Source organism: Zingiber officinale, chromosome 4B, assembly GCF_018446385.1.
Source record: "Zingiber officinale cultivar Zhangliang chromosome 4B, Zo_v1.1, whole genome shotgun sequence".
Classification (NCBI taxonomy): Eukaryota; Viridiplantae; Streptophyta; class Magnoliopsida; order Zingiberales; family Zingiberaceae; genus Zingiber; species Zingiber officinale.
This window is the reverse complement of record NC_055993.1, coordinates 137,649,734-137,668,317: the sequence shown is the minus strand read 5'-3', so window position 1 is coordinate 137,668,317 and position 18,584 is coordinate 137,649,734. Positions and strand designations below refer to the sequence as shown.

Genomic DNA, 18,584 nt, shown 5'->3' with positions numbered 1-18,584 from the left:
CTCCATTCCTCATGTACAGTCTCCTCGCTTGGGGACTCAATCAATGGAACTCCATATATATGCTCCTATCACGAGCTACATGGTCGGTGGCTCCTGAGTGTACAATCCACAAATGAGAGAAGTCAACGAGCATCACAGTAGATGATACATAATTCATACCATTTAAGAAAGAAGGGAATACCTTTCACTCGCTACAATCGGGTGCGAAATGCCTAAGTCTACCACACACGAAGCACTTGACTTTGCTTTTATCGAGCTCTTTCTTTCTCCATTTATGTCCTTTATCATCTGCCCTCACTGGTTGTTTCTTCTTGCCTTGACCTTTGGTCTTCCTTTCATGCTCGTGCCACTTGCACTTGGCACTCCAAGAGCCCTTCCTCGACTCCGCAACTAAAGCATGACCTATGGTAGACCTAGCCACCTCCTGACGCTCCTCGAGCTCACAATGCTTACTCACATCCATGAAAAGTATGGATACTCTCATTATGAGTGAGATAGGTTTTAACAACCTCCCAGGAGTCGAGCAAGGACTGGATCACCCCCAGTACCTGAAGCTCATCAGATAATGGCCCCCACATATTCCTCAAAGAAGCAATCATACTCGACATTTGAATGAGATGTTGTTTCATAGTATGATCTTGCTTGTTTTTGTAGGTTATGAACCTATAAGTTAACATCCTCAACTTAGGAGCTGACCGAGAGCCTAAGCGCTCTTTAAGAGCTTGCCAGATCGAGATCGCAGTAGGAAATTACTCATAAACTAAGATCAAGTCATCATGCATGCTACTCGGAAGGATTGCTTTAGCTTGGCTATCCTTTTTCTTCCATGCATGGTACGCCTCCTGATTTCGCCTCGCTTGAGGTGTGTTACCCTCCCCGGGGTCTTGCATCTCGTGCTTCAGAACCTCAGTTAGTTCTTGATCCTCAAAGAGTAGCTAAATCTTCAGGTGTCAAATCCCATAATTGTCACCATTCAACTTCTCTCGACGAGATCAGTTACGACAGTCTTTGATCCAGCCATAATCTCTATTACATATAATGAGAGACATTAGTGACGTGTGATGCTTATTCTCAACTTTTGTGTACCCCACGAATCAATAAGTCTCAAATGGTTTGAATATAAACCCCAAAGCGAGCATATGAGTCAGCGGACACCATACGCCACAACCCGGGTTCGCATCTTACCATCCAGACTTGGATTCGGGACACAAAAAACCAACAATAGTCACATAAATATCATAGAAATCATCAGTATAGTCTGAATATTAAAACAAGAAGAAAAATCACTATCACCAGCGATCGGAGAACCTCCCACGCGCTTGCATGCGCCGGCAAGACCTCGGGCCACGCGCCGGACGCGTAGTGGCCCCAGCCACACACCTCCATGCGCGATGACTGGGACAATCGGGTCATGAACCGAGTTAGGACGTGGATCCAGATTCGAGTCTGGATAGACCCGACTGGGGTCCGGGGTCTCTATGACCCGATAGCAGGAAAACCCATTTCCGGCCTCCCCAATTTTTTTTTTCCGGCTGTTTCTTATGATTTCTTCTTTCCCGACAATCCTAAATCGATTTTGGGAAGATTGAAGCCCTGGACTCGGCATTTCAAAATTTTCTCATGACCCTTCTCGGTCGATTTCAGTTTACTGGCAAACGACAACCGGTTCTTGCAATTGACATATGCATTTTATGTATCAAAGCATGCAGAACATTACTAGACCATTTATATGCATCAACACTTGCTAAAACTCAATCCAAAACCAAGAAAATATTCTCGGTTGACTTTCATGGCCACGAGGTTCAACCTCGATTTTCACAGCCCAAACATGCTCAAAAATTCAATGAAAATTATTTCCATGCTCTACAAGTCATGGGTAACTTTGTGGTATAGTCAGATTCACGAAACTCATCCGTGATCCGAATTTCAAAATTTAATATCCTATTTTATTTCCTAAATAAAAGATTTTCAAAAAATTATTTAATAAATCTAAACTTGCTCTAACCTGGCTCTGATACCAATGTTAGATTTATTATATCACAATGCGGAAGCGTGACATTTCTAATTTCTCGAAAAATAAATAGGGTTGAGTTTTCAAAATTTACCTCAGCGAATGAATATCGAAGATATGGGAACCATGAAAAACTCCTCGAATCAAACTCGTAGTCGGGATGATAATCACGAACGAACTATCACCACAGATCCACAATGCCTCAATTCAGAGTCTGGTGATTCAAGAAGAAAGTGTTAGAAGTCTCTCCTTCCTTGTATTTCTTTCTGCAATGTGCTCTTTATATAGTGCACACTTGTCTTACTCATTTCTCCCATTACCTTGTAGTGGGAATCATAGAGAAATAAGATCATTGGAGAAATAAGATCATGAGAATAACCACCCATGATCTCACAAGCGATATTACCAAAATGCCTCTAAGTGGGCATAATTTCCAATATGAAGGATAGATGGTCATGAACACTTGCGATGCTTGAGAGTGTGTGTGTGTGTGTTAGAATGGAGACCAAAGATGTCCTGACTCAATAACTCCGACACTCAAGTTAGGTTTCTAGCAGAAGAGTGGAAAAGAATGTCGAAGAAGAATAACAGTAATTAAGAGGAGAAGAGACGAGAGTTTTTCAGTACATACCTTTTTTGTGAGATAAATCACCTTTTATATATTCTACTGTGGGAGGAATGATATCTACGCTTTCGTACTCTTAACATGTTCGATATGACACTCTGTACATGTATAGAAGGTGTCATATTGCCATATTTTGTGTTATGTCACACCATACCCTATTAGTTACGTCATCTCATGTTTTGTGGCTCGTATCATCCCATGTCTTGTTGACTCCACCTCCTACGTGGATCATGCTCTTGGTATCGAAAGCTTAATATAACAAGGCTAAGTCTAGTAAAATGAGTCGGAGTGACCGAGTCGAGTAGTTGAGTTAAAAGAATCAGCGTGGACGAGCTGAGTGGTATGACCAAGCCGACCAATGGATCTTCTTATCTTAGGGGCATTGTCATCCGAGTAGAGGTGGTTGAGTTGGAGGGATTGGCCTAGCAGAGCTGAATGGTGGAATTTCTTGTCTCGGGTTGACTATTGATAAAATTGAGTAGTTGAGTGGAAGAAGTCTGTATTGCTAAACCAAGTGGAATGATCGAAGAAATCGGTCAGCCAAGCTGAGTAGTGGAGCCTCTAATCTTGGGTTCACCATTGACCAAGTTTGACTACATTTCAAAATGACTATTGACCTTTTCAGTACACATAGAGGCTGATAATACTCTCCATCACCGAGCATTCGGCTCAACCTCTAAAGTACTCGACATCTTGAGCATCTAGCTCAATCTCCAAAATGCTTGGCATCCCGAACACCCAACTCAATGCTCAATCTCCGAAGTATTTGACATCCCAAGTACCTAACTCTTGTAAGGAAGCACCACGGTCTGGCCTGTCCTCTTCAAACTTGGTCCAGGTAACCTGCAATTGTTTTAAAAAATTGTACTTAATTCTACCACTCCTTCCTAAGAAACAACCAATTGCACGGCTTGGAGCACAATTATAAAGAGGTAGAATCAGTCATGGTAAACAAATCTAATCACTATTATCTCTAATTTTCTTTCTCACTACACTTTGTTCTCTCTCTCCTAAGTTTCACAATCAAAGTTTAATTCAAGCATCGAAGAGACTTTGTCGAACCCCTTAACGCGTGTTAATCCACAATTATTCATCCACATTGTTGTCGGAGGAAACTTTCTTTTCACCAACGCCTAAATAAAATTCTAAGCACTCATATTTCAAATCGGTCCTTCAAATATTCATATTTGCAAAACGGACTAGCCAACTACATTTGATTAGTATAGTAATAAAAGACATATAATTTTGAAAGTATAATTGAATTTATAGACTAAAATCCAAAAAAAAAAAAATTTCTCCCAAACCGATGAAAAGTAAAGAGAACTAAAACCTACAAGTTGTTTTAATAGAGGAGCACACACACAAGTAAAAAAACAAACTCTAAAAAAAACTATAAATCTATTTTAAATGGTGTCTATTATCCTCGAGAGGTGTAATGGTGAGATCTTTTAATAAATAATTAAATGATTTAATGTTTAAATCTCAGCTATAACATATTATAAGGAATTTTTTTTCCTAATAAGAAATGCACTTAAAAATTAGTCACTCTCAAAATTTGTCAATTTGAAATGGGATATCGATTGCCAACAAACAAAAATACATGGTCACTATGTTTGATAGAGAAACTTATTGGGCCCTTGGCCTAATTTAAGGCCCATTTTTATCATATAAATCTTATTAATTTAGAGAAAATATACTATAATATAATCCTTTTGATGGTATTGTAAACGATCCTAATTTTAATTTTATGGTGTTCAATTTTATTTGATAAGATAGCAAAACAAATTTAAAATAAACCAAGATATTAAAATAGTTGTCAAGCTTGTTTTTTTTTTTATTTTATGAGATTAAGATTGATTTAAACTTAAATTGAACTTGGTACATTTTAATGTTATAGACTCTTAGTTTAAGCTTTTTTAATTATTTGAAAATTTTATCATTTAATTTTTTCTTATTGATTATTAAGTTTGATAATACAAATTTATTTGTATATTTTAATAATTTTATTTATTTATCATATTGATAAAAACTTTATTAATGAATATGATTTAAAAACTTTGTTCATAAACAATTCATAAATCTTGTTCATAAATATTAATAAGTTGAACATATATATTTAAATTTATTTATTTAATTTAATAAATTGTTTAAATTTATTTATTTAATTAACTTTATATATATATTTTAAACAAGCATAATAAATTCATATCAAATTGAATACATATAAATGTTTGGTTCATAGCTCCATTACATCCAACATACATGATAATTGATCTGAAAATATTGACGGCTAGAATCATTTTGTTTTTTTTTTTTCTTTTTTAAAAAAGAGCCACCATCCTTCACGATCTCTCAAATTTGAAGTTGTGAAAACCTAAAGCCGCTTACCCATCTGGGGTATAGATCCAGTGGAACATCTGCTCGTCCATACGAAAACGTACGGTCCAAATCACAGCTCGACAATTTCATCAATACTTGCAGATAAGTGTCTACTTGCGGGTACACACAAGGGAGGGGAAGGGAAGGGAAGGGAAGGGAGGCGAACCGAAGCGAAGACCAACAGCTGTGGGCGGCCCTGCCTCCAACCCCATCCGCCTCTCTTCGGAAGGCTTCTACACCCTTCGATTCCCCTCTTCCCTTGTCAAATTCCCGCTTCCTCCCGATCTGCGAGCGTGCATCTGCACGAAAGCTCTCATCTTTGGTTGCTTCGCCCTGGGTATCGAGAAAGATCGGATCTTTGGGGTGAGGAAAAGGCGTCTTTTTTGTGAGTTACCTTGGGCTTGGGGGCTGAGAGTTTGGCGGGATTCGTTTGGATGGAGAAGGAATCGAAGGAGCAAAGAGCTCCGCCGCTGAGGGCGGCCCCGCCGGAGCGCGATTTCCCGTTGCAGTGGGGAAGCTGCAAGCGCCTCCGCTGCGTTAAGGTCAGAGAGGAAGGCTCCCCGGGTAAATCCGATGGGAGGAGGAGGGCTACGTCCCGGATCAACCGCCGCATCGTCATCGGGGGCGACAGGGACTTCCCCACGCCGCGGTTTCGGCACCCCGCGCAACTCCCCCACAGGTAAAATGACCAAAAGGAATGATTTTTTTTTTTTTTTTTTTTTGCCGTTTTAGGCATTTTGGTGAACCGACGAAGAGATTGAAGTTGCTGATGCCTGGATTCCGCGCAGGAGGTCCGAATCCGTGGGTAGCGAGAACCAGAGATCGCGGTCGGTGACGTCGTCGCCGGAGAAGGAGGATCGGTGCTACACGACGAGGGGGTCGCTCATGGCCCACGGATGCGAAGGGGAAAACGGGGCGGCCGGCGGCGGAGGCGGCGGGGATGAGAGAGGAGCGGCCGTGGCCCTGCCCAGGTTCTTTATATCCCTCTCCAACAAGGAGAAAGAAGAAGATTTCATGGCCATGAAAGGCTGTAAGCTGCCACAGAGACCCAAGAAACGCTCCAAATACATCCAAAAATGCATACTTGTACGCCTCTTCTTCGAGTTTCAGAAAAAAAATTTGATCTTTATATTAGATGAAACTAATTCTTCTTTCTGGTTGATTTGTTTCTAGCTAGTGAGTCCAGGAGCATGGCTGTCAGATCTTTCCCAAGAGAGATACGAGGTGAGGGAGAAGAAAGGATCAAGAAAGGTACACATGCTCTTCTCTTCCAAATGCCCATTGATCGTGTGCTTGTTCTTCTCCTAACTTGCTTTTCTGTTCTTGAAATGCCCACTGAGTTAGCTCTTTCTCTCCGCAGAGAAAAAGGGGATTGAAGGCGATGAGTTTAGAGAGTGATTCAGAATGAATCAAAGAGACTGAAATCTTCCTTTTCCTTTTCCTTTTGTTGTTGAATAAGACTTGCTCAGCTAAGTATTGAATATGTAATGTGTCCTTCCTCCCCTCACTCCTTTGGGGGGCATGTTACTTGTTTCTTAGATCAAGAAATTTTGTATCAAGTATTTGAAATAAGTTCTTCAGCTAGTTGTCGAATCACTGTAGATTGCTTCTATTCTTATCCTCAATCCCATTCTCTGATACTGTTGAGCAACTATGTGGATGAAATGAGTGATTTGTTTTAAGGCAGTTGTTATGTTCTGCAATTGTTTCATTACAATGGAACGTGAGAATGAACAGAGCAGAGAAAGGCTCAGCAAAGAAGATAAACATTCCCTCTTCCTTGCTTGTTCAGTTCTCTTGTAAAAGCAGATTTTTAATGATGCTTCAAAAAGAAAGCTTTTATTTTTTGTAAAAATATTTAAATTAAATGTGTTAGAAATTTTAATTTCAAATGTTGGTTTTAATTTTCTTTTCAACTGTTAAATTTTATTTTTTAAGAAATGGAAAAACAGTTTTTTTAAATAATAAATTCCTAAGTCCTAAACTAGCTAGCTAACGTGTCTTTTTAACATATAAGAGCATTCATATCAATTATCCTATTCAAAATTTAAGATGAGTATTTACATTAGTTATCTTATTCAAAAATTTTACTTAGATAATTAAAAATTCTTGGACCCTATCCATTCCCTAAATTTAAATTTAATGAATAGTAATTTTTTAAATTTAGGGAATGAAATTTCTACTCTAAAAATAAAATAATATTTCTTTTTAATCTCTTTTTTCACTCAATCTCTCTTATTCCATTCATTCCATAAATATAATAATAAAAAATTAGAAAAAAGAGAAGAAAATAAAAAAAAAAATTAAGAATGATGGAAATTTTAAGGTATTTGATGTAGTGTATAGTGAAAAATGATTATCTAAATTTAATACCTTAAATTTTAGATATAGTAATAGAGAAACCGACATGGATATTTTTAACACAGTTTGTATAATTGGGTACAGTGCAAGCCACTGAGGAAAATTAATTGGATTAAAAAAAAAATTATTTTATCACATTCAGATAATTATCATACAGATATTATGAATTATCTCTCGAGGTATGAGTATTTATTTTAATAAATTATAAAATATCTTCTATAATTTATTTCTATTTATTTGATCAACAATACCTTTTCTCTAATAATATATTACTAAATTTAAAACTCATAATGCAGATTAAATATCTTTATTAAATATCAAGTGTTTTTTTTAATATTTTTGACTTGAGTTTTTAGTTTTTCTTTTAGAATTCAAGTTTTTTAGTTAAAATTTGCTTATGGTTAGGGGCGAATTGTAATATTTAGAAAATTGTGGGCATTTTGAATAAATAGTTGGCAATGAGAAAGTGATGAAATTGTGGGGGGCAATGTGACTTTTTCTCAAATAATTCAAGAATATAAAAGAAGGCAAAAATAGTCAAAAAAAAAAATAATAATAATAATTGGCAAAAAGGAAGAAAGATGAAGAGCGTGCTGAGGCCGCTGCCCGTCCGCTTCTCCGTCACGCATCCCGTCGCTGCCTCTTGCTTCGTTAATGGCCTCGCGGTTTGCAGCAAACGCTCGCTGCCATTTTCCCATCTGATAAAGGTGCCTTCCCCTCCAAGGCACCCTCTCTACTCATCTACTTTCTCTCCTCCTCTGGCGATGGCCTCATCTTCGTCGTCGTCCTCCTCCCAGGTTTGCTAATTGGGTTGTGTATTTTTTTTTAGGGGAATTAGTTATGGAAATTTTAGTGCCTTTGTGTTGATCGGAATCTGGTATCGTAATTTTGACTTCAGGTGCCGGCGCCTGGCGATACGACGACTGTTACGGACGCCTTCGAGAAGATTAGGGTTCATCAGGTCCCAGTTCTTGTTTATTTGATTGAAAAAATCGAAAATTTTCTGTTGGCGATATTAAAGTAGAAACAATTCCAACACTTGCCTCGAGGTTGTCTTCCGAGCGATAAAGCAGAGTCACTATGGTGAAGTCACGATTTGTCCAGATGAAAGACTTGGTTGATTGACTTTGTTATTCTTTACCATTGGCTCGAAATGTTCAAGCTCAAATTTGTAGCAGCTGTCAAATCTAGGACTGTAGACCCTTGATTACCAGATTCCTAATCTCCTCCACTTAAGACTCGACATCCCTATTAAGATCTAAAGTGTCGTTAATACCAGATAATCATCTGTAATCGACAACAAGTGTGGCCAAATGATAGTTCCACTTTCAAACAAGCAACTATTTCCAAACATGTAGAACAGGGCTTCCTTCATGGCATGTCTTTTCTTTTGACATTTGTTCATTCTTTTCCTAAGCCCCGGGTTTGCCAATTCACTCTTGGTTTTGCAGGTTAGGGCTACATTGATTCGGATTGTTACCACCAATCCAAATTAGAGAATTGACCAATTAACAATCATAGGAACAGCCACTAGCCAAAATGCTTTAGCCCACATCGACAGCAACTGATGTCTTAAAGTTTTAGATCCCCTCGATTAACTGACAACTCTACATGAGAGGCTAAATTAGGACATCACAAGGATTCTTATCATAATTTCATGCTTTGCGGTTATACAGGCATACAAACCAGATATCCCTTACAAGCATGGAAAGTGAGACGTCCCTTCCTTCAAAGAAGAAGTTTGATATATATATTTTTTAATGATATTAACTTCTCAATTAACTGAAATGGCATTGAAATGCCTTACAAAGTGTCATTTACTGATCTATCTGATTATTATGTGTTCATTCTGGATTTCAACTCCACTGACTCTGGATAATATCTGTTAATCTGTTTAAAGGTGAATGTGATGGTTCTAGAGAAATGGTTAGAACTAACTAAAGATATGAATAAATGAGGACTGAAGTATTTCAATATGTAGCCACCTATCAGAACAGTAAGGCATAACTGACTTTTTAGTATAATTGACTCATGGAATTTCACCGTAAAATGATTTGTGGTCTAATATGTGAAGATGAAATCTCTATGATGCAATCACTAGTTGTTTGGTTCAGTTATAAGCAAACTAGATTGGAAGGTCTTTCCGTCAAAGCTCGGCAGTCCGAATTCATATTTCAGCATTATTGGGAGAGGTTTAACCTTTTGTACTCCCACCTCGAACAGTGAATTATCTCATATCTTATGTGTTGTGGGGACACCTTGCGGGCAAAGACCAAAATAAAATAAATCTCTACAATACAAGGATTACATTCTAGAACTACATGGATTTGCACAGTCTTACTCCTATAGTTTTGCAACTGCTTTCATTTCCTTAACTTTATGTTTTTTGCTATCAAAGGAAGCTGCAACTCGACTCTCTCCTGTTGAAGAAATAAGGACATTACTTGATTTCAGTATTCGAGGCGTTCTTTCGACCTTTTCTCAGGTTCTTAAATTCATACATTTTTTAGTCAGTTTATTTTTCTCCTCTTGTTGTTGTTGTATTTTTCTCCTGTTATTTTATGGTGACAGTAATATTGTCCTAACATTCTGAAGTTATATTATTTGCCAAACCTGATTCTTCTGATTACAGTGTGATTGATTACCTTTTTTTTTCTTTTTTTTTTTGGCATCATGGTTTTAAACAATAGATCCAATCAGTTCTGTATTCTCTCAGACCTATACGGTAATGCAATACTTGTATAACACCATATGCTAATTTCTGCCACCTAATCTCATTGCATAAACCAATAACAATAAGTGAAATGTGTAGTACAGTTACTGGTGTTGAATTGTAAACTGCACCTGTGGTCAGAGAGGTAAATTCCATTAATTTTTTGGTTTAATCAATATTATTAACCATGCTTTCATGGTTGTCAAGTGGTAACAATTGGTTTAATTATTCTATGCTAATAATAGGTTAACGAGGAAACAAACGGCAACTATAAAAAATATGGAAAACCATGAAAAGTGTAATTTAGACTTTTTCTTTCTTGTGATTTTATGGTGCAGAAACATCTATGTAAGCTACTAGCATCAACCTAATGTTCTTGACAAATATGTAGTCATAACATTTTTCTGCAAATGATAGTTAAAACCTTCTTGTTTTTGGTTTTGTGGCATTATCACTTAGAACCTGGCTTAGTGCTATAGTTAGCCTCAACAAGGACTGGATGAGTGGTTTCAGGGATTTTAATTCAGCATTAACCTACATTATAGAGTGGATGTGACTTGAGTTGAGAAGGGTCCAACTTGTCAGGGTCAAAGAAGTGATGATCCTCTATTTTCCTTTTGAATTGCTTGAATTGATTAACCTATAAAGGAAATAATGTTTGAAGTACTTACACTATCCTTTGTTGCATTCTTTAGATGAAATCGGGGTCTAGATAAAGTAGAAAAAAGAGATCCATTTGACTCTTGTTGTTGAAGCAATGAATTTAGATTTGGGTTAGACATTTATGTTATTGGTTTTACCTTTCTAAACTTTTATATTTTGTCACTTATCAAATAATGAGTTCTGAATTTTTTGGGGTCGGCTAGATGGATTTTGTTCAACCATTGGCTCTACGTGATGGTATGATCTTTTAAATCACTTTTAGCTATGTAAAAGTTAATTGGTCTTCCTCTAACCTTAATGCTTTCAATTCTAATCAACTCAACTTGTTGTCATTGAATGTGCTAAATCATCTAAACCTAGTTTCTTTCATTTTTGTTATTTGTTCTAGCTACATCTTGTTTCCTTTCATTTTCCATATGGCAACATTTTTCAAATATTCTATCTAAGTTTTTGTATCCATTTTCCATGGTTGCATAAGAGGAACAATAAGGTAGCTCGCTAGAATGAGTAAGTCAATTTTAATTTATTGAACATTTGAAGGCTTAATTGAAACTACATGCTCTGAATCTCTATCCTTAATGAGAGTGATGAGCTGCTATACAGATCATGTGGGTTTTGGATAATGGAAGGTTGGTCATATGCATCTTACTATTATAGTTGATTTACCGACCCTATATTTTCCTGAGAATTGGACAGAAAACAAATTGATGCAAAGATAAAATGATTTCCCACAGAAAATTCCTTTATCTTGGGCTTCAAGATAATAATTTCCTTTTTATCTATTCACAAATATTGATCACAACATTAATCTGATTGTAATTGAACTAAATATTTTTTTTTCTTTTAACTAACATTTGGTTCTTAGATGAACAATTAAAAAGAATAATGTATATTGTTATTTCTTTTCCAATTCAACATTTTGAATCTTTGATTTCGTACATGTGGCTGTGCAGGACCACCAGGGTTATCCTTCTGGATCAATGGTTGATTTTGCATGTGATTATAGTGGTTCTCCCATACTGGCAGTCAGTAGTTTAGCTGTCCATTCAAAAGTGAGTATGCTGCTAGCTTTTGGGATCATGCATTTGTGAATCCACATTCCCTTTTTTGAAACTTTTCATTTTTCTACTTTTTATCTCTTGATCGGTTGGAGTCTATTTTGAATGGTCTAACGGGGAAATTTGTAATGCATGCAGAATCTATTGGCAAATCCTAAGTGCTCATTGCTTGTAGCAAAGGATCCAGAAGATAGGACCGATACAATTGTCACCATATATGGTGATGCTGTTCCAGTATGTCCAATTTTTTTTTCTCTTCTTTCTTGCTCTGGTGAGAATTAACTTTGTCCGTGTATCTTAACTTATTGGACGACACATATGGTCTTAAATACTAAATTAACATGTGATTCTACACATTCTATGGGTTAAGTGCTGGTTTGTCTGGAAACATGTAAAGTTAGTTGCAAAAGCTGGGGGAATTGCCTTTCATCTCAAACCTTGGTGATTGATTCACACCAATTTGAAACCTTGTATTTTATTTGTCATGTTAATATAATTAGGAATGGAGAACTTATATCAATAAGGGTCCTCTTGTTGAGATGATGATTTCATTGTTGAAGAGTTAAAAATTTAAAATATTATTATCTAAAAATAATTAAGTGTGGATAAAATAGATAAAAAAAGTAGAGAACAACGATGACTTCACCTCCCACCTCCATTGCAACATCTGCAGCATTGTATGGCTTGTTGCAGGAGATCTATGAGTCAACTTCTAGAAGTGTGCTCTTCTTCCTTGCAGGATTCCATCATCTTTGTGGGCTAAGAATTGCTGTAATCATCTATATCACTTGCCTCCTGTCGTGTAAGTTTGATCTAGATTTTTCAGATTTGTGCATGTATTGTTCTTTATCAAACCATTCATCTTGCCGAGTTTCTCCTATAGAATTGGATTTCTTCTGAGAACTCTAGATTCTAATCTTGTACTTTCTCTTCTTCTACTTTTGGTGATCTTGAGTTGAAGATTTGTCTGCCTAGTTCTTGTTTTTCTGCCTTTCTTCCTGTCTTAGTAGGGTTTTCTTCTGCATCTTGACATGAAGGGAGTTTTCTTTCAAATCTTGCCTTGTTCGATGGCAGTGGTACCTCCTAAGATCTTGTTCTCACCTCCAATTTTTTTTGTGTATTTTTATATCTGCCTTTTTGTTGCTTCTCTCTGCTGATATGCCTTCTCCATGTTTCTTCTCCCTCTTTACAGATATATGTCTAGTTCTTCTTCTTCTTTCAATTTCTCATCATCATTTAGAATCATATTTATTCTATTTGCATGTTGCTTCTGTGTTGACTAGAAACTAGTAAAGACCTCAATAATGAAATATTATGATCCCAATTTATTACTTTTAGCAAGGAGTCTAATTGTGCCATCCATTTCTAGCGATCTGGACTCTGGAGTGAAGACCTGAACAGAGATGATCTATTCTCAATTTGCTACTTCTTCAAAAGAAATTAACTATATTATTCATCTACTGTGAAGATTGAACAGGGACAAATAATCTGTTCTCAGTTTGTTATGTACAACAAAGAGTTGAGTTATGATATTCATCTTTCCTCTAGACTTCTGAGTGTTTCCCTTTCCCTTAGTCAATTTGGTGGTGTTGTATGTGACGCTGCAGGGAGGAGCTTACACAAGATTTATTCCTGAGAACTCTCTTTGTTCTCATTCACTGCATCCTTTCTCTCGTTATCTTCACTCATTGTCAATGTGCTGAGCTGAGGTCAAAGACACCATTGGTTGTGTTGATTAGAGGTCGAATGGATCATTGACTATTTTCTCTCTCTGCTTTTAAGTGCCATTTTGCTATGAGTATTATGTGTTTATTTCATTCTCATAGTGTATTATGTGTTTATTTCATTCTCATCGTGCCAATCTACATTTTCTAGATAATGTAATAAGTTGGACATAGTATCTATGCTTTACCTTGAGGACTAAAGTTTAGAGTCTTAAAATTAATAAGATTATTAGGTATAATGGGTTTAGTTCTACATTGGTCCCTTTGGGATTAGGATTTTATCCTGGGTCCTATATCTTGTAATGATTATCTCATATAAAATACCTTACAATATTCTTCTTTTTGTAAACATAGCAGATAAAACTTGGATAGAATTAATAGTCACAAGATCTATGTAGTTAATTCCTAATAGTTGGTACTAAGATGCCTTATTGATGTGATATTGTTGAATCAATGTGAGATTCTAAATGGAAGTGTTAAATGGTAATATAGTTTTGTGAATGATATTCTAGTTCTGTAAATTTCTCATTCTCCACACAAGATTATCCATAGTTTTTATCAAGGAGTCGGTAAAGTTAATGGTGGGATAAAATCTACATAGTTGATCGCAACTATGTGGTACTAAAATGACTTGTTTATGTTGATATTGGAGAATGTGTGACTTTAATTCTTTAAATAGAAGGAAGTGGTAAATGTTAGTCTAGGTTTGCGAATGATATTCTAGTTATGAAATGAAACATTTTTCATGGAAAAGTACGATGATTGTGTCGGGAAATATCCTTTTTTTTTCACCATTTGTTCTTCTGGATTCTAAAGATTTAGTATGTCTTTAATGTACATGAATTTTCAACTACCATCATCAGGAATTGCTTAGAAACTAACATGACAGTTGATATGCCTCGCGTTACAACTAAAGAACTTACAAATGCTAATGACTTGTGCTTGTTAACTTTATTAATTCTGCATTCTGTCATTATGACAAGTCTACTTGCTGGCTAAATTGTCTGAAATCTCAGATTATGTATCCTCTTTCTTCAATGATAACAAATATTTCCTGTGTATGATTCTAGGAATGCTACCTTTTTAGTTGTTTTTTTGATAATAATGTTCTGAAAGTTCACTCTTCTCATCTTTCCCCTCCTTGATAATTTAGCCCTACTATAAATCTCTTGGTTTAAACCTCCTCTAAAAATGCCTTTTGCCTTGCAGCTTTCTGATGATGATAAGGAGTCTGCTCGTACTGCTTACCTCAAAAAACATCCAGATGCATTTTGGGTGACTATAAAATGTCTTTTTCATTATCCATTATGCTGTTTTACACATTTGCGAGTGATGAAAGATGTATTCTGCAATCATAGGTTGATTTTGGTGACTTTAGTTTGATTCGCATCAAACCTAAATATGTTCGCTATGTTTCTGGAATTGCTACAGCACTACTAGGATCAGGAGGTAATTTTCATGAATTCATGTAACCAAACTTTAGTTCCATCTCAGATAAAGCAGTGCTTGGTATATTAATTTAAAGCAACTTTCAGTTAAGTAATAGTGAGTCCTTAACTGCATGACATTGATTCCGAACTACCATGATGAATGATCATGAAGGTGATCTCATTGCTGTTGGAATGGTAGTGGTGGCTGTGGATCACCCTTATGAAATAATCTACCTAATTGTTGGGAGTCAAATACCCTTCATCACGTAACTTACATCTACCACTGTATGGCTTCTATAACATTTCACATGGAAAATAAATCACCCTTGATTGAATCACTAACAATGACCATCCTAATTTGAGAAGAGTTATTATCTCAAGTACATACATTTAAATGAGTAGATGGGCATGTAATACCTCTTGGAAATGAGGAATTGAATTTCCTTGAAACTGCAGTTGGTCTTCCTCTTCTTCTCACTTCTCCCTTCACAGGTGAGCTCACAATGGGTTGAACATTGTAGCAAAAGGTGATTACACTCACCCCAGGCACCCCTCGCAATCTGTTCTCAGGTTATGTGAAGGGAGGTAAATCACGAGGTCAGCTTTTAGTCGACCGCCAAGTGGCTAGAGGGTAGGAGTTTTTTTTTCCCTCGAGAGCATGCGTCTGCAGAGAATTGACTCCTTGCCCCATTGTAGCAAAGTTGTCGCCCTCTAGCCAATTGGGCATCCCCATGGGGACACACAATGGGTTGAACACGCTACTAGGGTAGGAGAGCAGACCTTCCATGCATTTATAGAAAGATTATTTGGCCCTTCCCATCAAAAGCTGAAGATAAAAACCTAGACAACATCACTCACTTGGTCCACATGATGTGTTCAATGTCTATTAAATGAATCATAAGTTTGGTTTAAACATGCCTCACCAATATTAGTTAGATCTAAGCCTACTAGTTTTTACAAACACTGCATATCGACTAATGGCAGCTCATTTAATGCTGAAATTCTAACACCTAAATCAACATGGTATCATGCAATCAAGGAAGCAAGTTATCTATTTCTAGACGAGTAATCTGTAGTGAATACTATTTCCATCTTGATGGTATTTGCTTTTTGATTCTATGTTTGTGTTAACTATGTTAGGATTTGTAACTGTATCAAAATATAGCAAAAGAAATTTTAGCAATGCAATTAAATGATTATCTCATTGTATTTGTCCCTTGTGATCTTTTGTTGCTAGAATTTGATGGTGAGGAATATAAAGCTGCAAAAGTCGATCCGATAGCTCAATTTACAAAACCTATCGCGGTACGGTCATGATTTTCACATCATTTTATTGGGTGTTATGTTTATTGACATGTACTTCCTTTGCTAGTCACATATGAACAGGGATCACGCTGAAGACACCCAAGCAATTGTACAATATTCAACCTCAGTAAAGGTATTTAAATGAACATTACAGTTTGCATGTTTAAATTCTTCATAACGAGCACCCCTCTACAATTGTTGATCATAATTAATGTATCATTCACTATGAAAGACACATTTTCATTGTGAGTTATACTTTATGTGATGACAAGGTGAATCCCAACGCAAATAAGGTGAACAAAACCTTCGCCTAATTACTCAATTGTCTCATTTATCATTGTATAATAGGCACTACTTTATCTATTTAACCATGCCTTGTCATTCATTTGTCAAGCCCCAGAGACTTTAAATCAACATCTGTTTATGATTGTACTAACATATGAATGATACCTTCAGGTAGACTCAGCTCAGATGCTTGATGTGGATAGCCTAGGCTTCAACGTAAAGGTGGGGAGCTTGGTGGAATACCCAAGTCTTGTTTCTGCATTGTCCTATTATAATGTGTATTGATGTATGCTCATTTTGAATATTACTTGGATAACCTTAAGGTTTCCTCTGCGCTTGAGTTTTCTGTTGCTTCATAGTTCAAATATTTCAGAGAATTTGAAGTGCATAGGATCTCAAATTTATGGTACCGTACAAATCTTCTAGTTTTTTATTTTCATTTCACAAGACCTTTCTTCTTGGTGTCAGATATATCTATTTTGAAAAATTTAGTACTAGTATGATCTTCATATAGATATCTCTAGTTCAATTTCATTATATTATATCATACAACTATAGCTGCCTATAATTTGTATCCTTCCAGCCATGGTTTGTGTTAATTGAAGATATTAGGGACGTTTTCTGGGTTTGATTAACTAAATGATATTTCCTCCATGCGTTTTATTTACTATGAAATGCTTTAGCAAATAGTATGTTTGTCGTTTATCTGGGATCTAAAACTGTACAGTTTATTCAACAAATTGAGCATTCATTTACTTTCTGATTAGTGATGCATTTGTCTTTCAGATCAAATACTAGTTATAACATGCATATATTTAGATATAGAACTAAGAAATAGGATTTGAAATAGTATTGCCAGGATGCAAATTGGCAATTTAGCATATTGCAGTTCTTAGTTTTGTCTTCTCTCTGGTCGGCTTTTACCCAAATTACTACAGCTTGTGTATGTTTCTCTTTTCATGGTTGATGCTTTAGGGGAAGCCTGATTTCTGTTTTTTGTGTTCTTCGAGTACTGAAAGGCAAAATACATCTTTTATACAGGCTGGCTTCGGAGGAAATAATTTGAAACTTCGAATCCCTTTCCCTAGACAAGCACAAGACAGGAAGTAAGCATTCTCAGGACCTAGTTAAATTATATTTTCTTTTTTGTTATGTTAAGACAAATGTTAAATGGTATGTAAATCTATGAGATTAAGCATATAAACCTTTATACCATTTAATCTTTCTTTTAAAAAAAAATTCATTGTTCTGTTTCTCTTATCTATTGAATCTGCAAGTAGATCTTTGCAAAACCTGATCAAGATTTTGTTTATTCATGTAGAGATGTGAAGACTCTAATAGTGGAAATGCTTCAAGCTGCCAAATCAAATAATCGAGCATGATGGAATTGGTAGGTGATTGACACTCCCATAGTTTCAACTATTCTTTTTGTTCCTACATAATTTGTTCATTTGTTCACACAATTTCTCTGAAGTCGGACAGCATTTATGGGAGAAAAAAATATCCAGTCATTGAGCATTTGTTCTAAGTGCAAGTTTCTTTTCTCATGAAATCCTCACGCAGCACATCAACTCTACTCACTGTGCATATTTTTGCATGAAAGTTCATGAATCGACTATCATGTTCGACCCCTTGTCACTGTTGAAACTCAGTTGCTTTAATTATTTATTTTATCAGGCTATATAAATTAGATACGGTGCCTACAACAGAAGAACGTAGGGGAAAGGAAGCAAGGTAGTACTATGATACTATCTGCAAGTGCATTTAAGACAGATGAACAAAATGACGTCAATGTTCTAGACAGATGAGCAATTTGTTCACAAATTTGATGATGTTATTTGCATAATCAGATGTTGACGCATTTGTTGATTAGGTTTATCTTGATAAGAGTGTTAATCCTAATTTAAAAATTCGAACAAAAAATTAAAATAAATTATTAGCATATTTCTTCTTTTTTGCCTTTTTTTTTTTATTATATTCTAGAGGCTATTCCAAGCCAATGTTCAATGTATATGGCAATTTAGACCAGA

At 36.1% G+C, this 18,584-nt stretch overlaps 2 protein-coding genes across 2 annotated transcripts; both read left to right on the top strand.

The window, feature by feature from the left end:
- The first annotated feature begins 5,118 nt into the window (after nt 1–5,118).
- On the top strand, nt 5,119–6,611 carry LOC121976984. The gene is made up of 4 exons (XM_042529441.1): nt 5,119–5,694; nt 5,804–6,101; nt 6,189–6,266; nt 6,376–6,611. Exons 1-4 carry the CDS (start codon nt 5,450–5,452, stop codon nt 6,421–6,423), a joined length of 669 nt encoding a protein of 222 aa, XP_042385375.1. The 5' UTR covers nt 5,119–5,449; the 3' UTR covers nt 6,424–6,611.
- A 1,315-nt stretch (nt 6,612–7,926) lies between these two features.
- On the top strand, nt 7,927–18,498 carry LOC121976983. The gene is made up of 13 exons (XM_042529440.1): nt 7,927–8,173; nt 8,275–8,337; nt 9,775–9,861; nt 11,706–11,804; nt 11,949–12,044; nt 14,744–14,809; nt 14,893–14,983; nt 16,202–16,269; nt 16,337–16,402; nt 16,726–16,776; nt 17,596–17,660; nt 17,876–17,944; nt 18,232–18,498. The coding sequence occupies exons 1-12, from the start codon at nt 7,958–7,960 to the stop codon at nt 17,934–17,936; spliced, it is 1,029 nt and encodes a 342-aa protein (XP_042385374.1). The 5' UTR covers nt 7,927–7,957; the 3' UTR covers nt 17,937–17,944; nt 18,232–18,498.
- The last annotated feature ends 86 nt before the right edge of the window (nt 18,499–18,584 follow it).

Excerpts from the sequence above, each read along its gene's own strand:
- LOC121976983 (XM_042529440.1), top strand. The coding sequence starts at position 7,958 with ATGAAGAGCGTGCTGAGGCCGCTGCCCGTCCGCTTCTCCGTCACGCAT. Across the intron at positions 8,174-8,274 it reads CGTCGTCGTCCTCCTCCCAG|GTGCCGGCGCCTGGCGATAC; the intron begins GTTTGCTAATTG and ends TTTTGACTTCAG. Across the intron at positions 17,661-17,875 it reads AGACAAGCACAAGACAGGAA|AGATGTGAAGACTCTAATAG; the intron begins GTAAGCATTCTC and ends TTATTCATGTAG.
- LOC121976984 (XM_042529441.1), top strand. The coding sequence starts at position 5,450 with ATGGAGAAGGAATCGAAGGAGCAAAGAGCTCCGCCGCTGAGGGCGGCC. Across the intron at positions 6,102-6,188 it reads ACATCCAAAAATGCATACTT|CTAGTGAGTCCAGGAGCATG; the intron begins GTACGCCTCTTC and ends ATTTGTTTCTAG. Across the intron at positions 6,267-6,375 it reads AGAAGAAAGGATCAAGAAAG|AGAAAAAGGGGATTGAAGGC; the intron begins GTACACATGCTC and ends TTCTCTCCGCAG.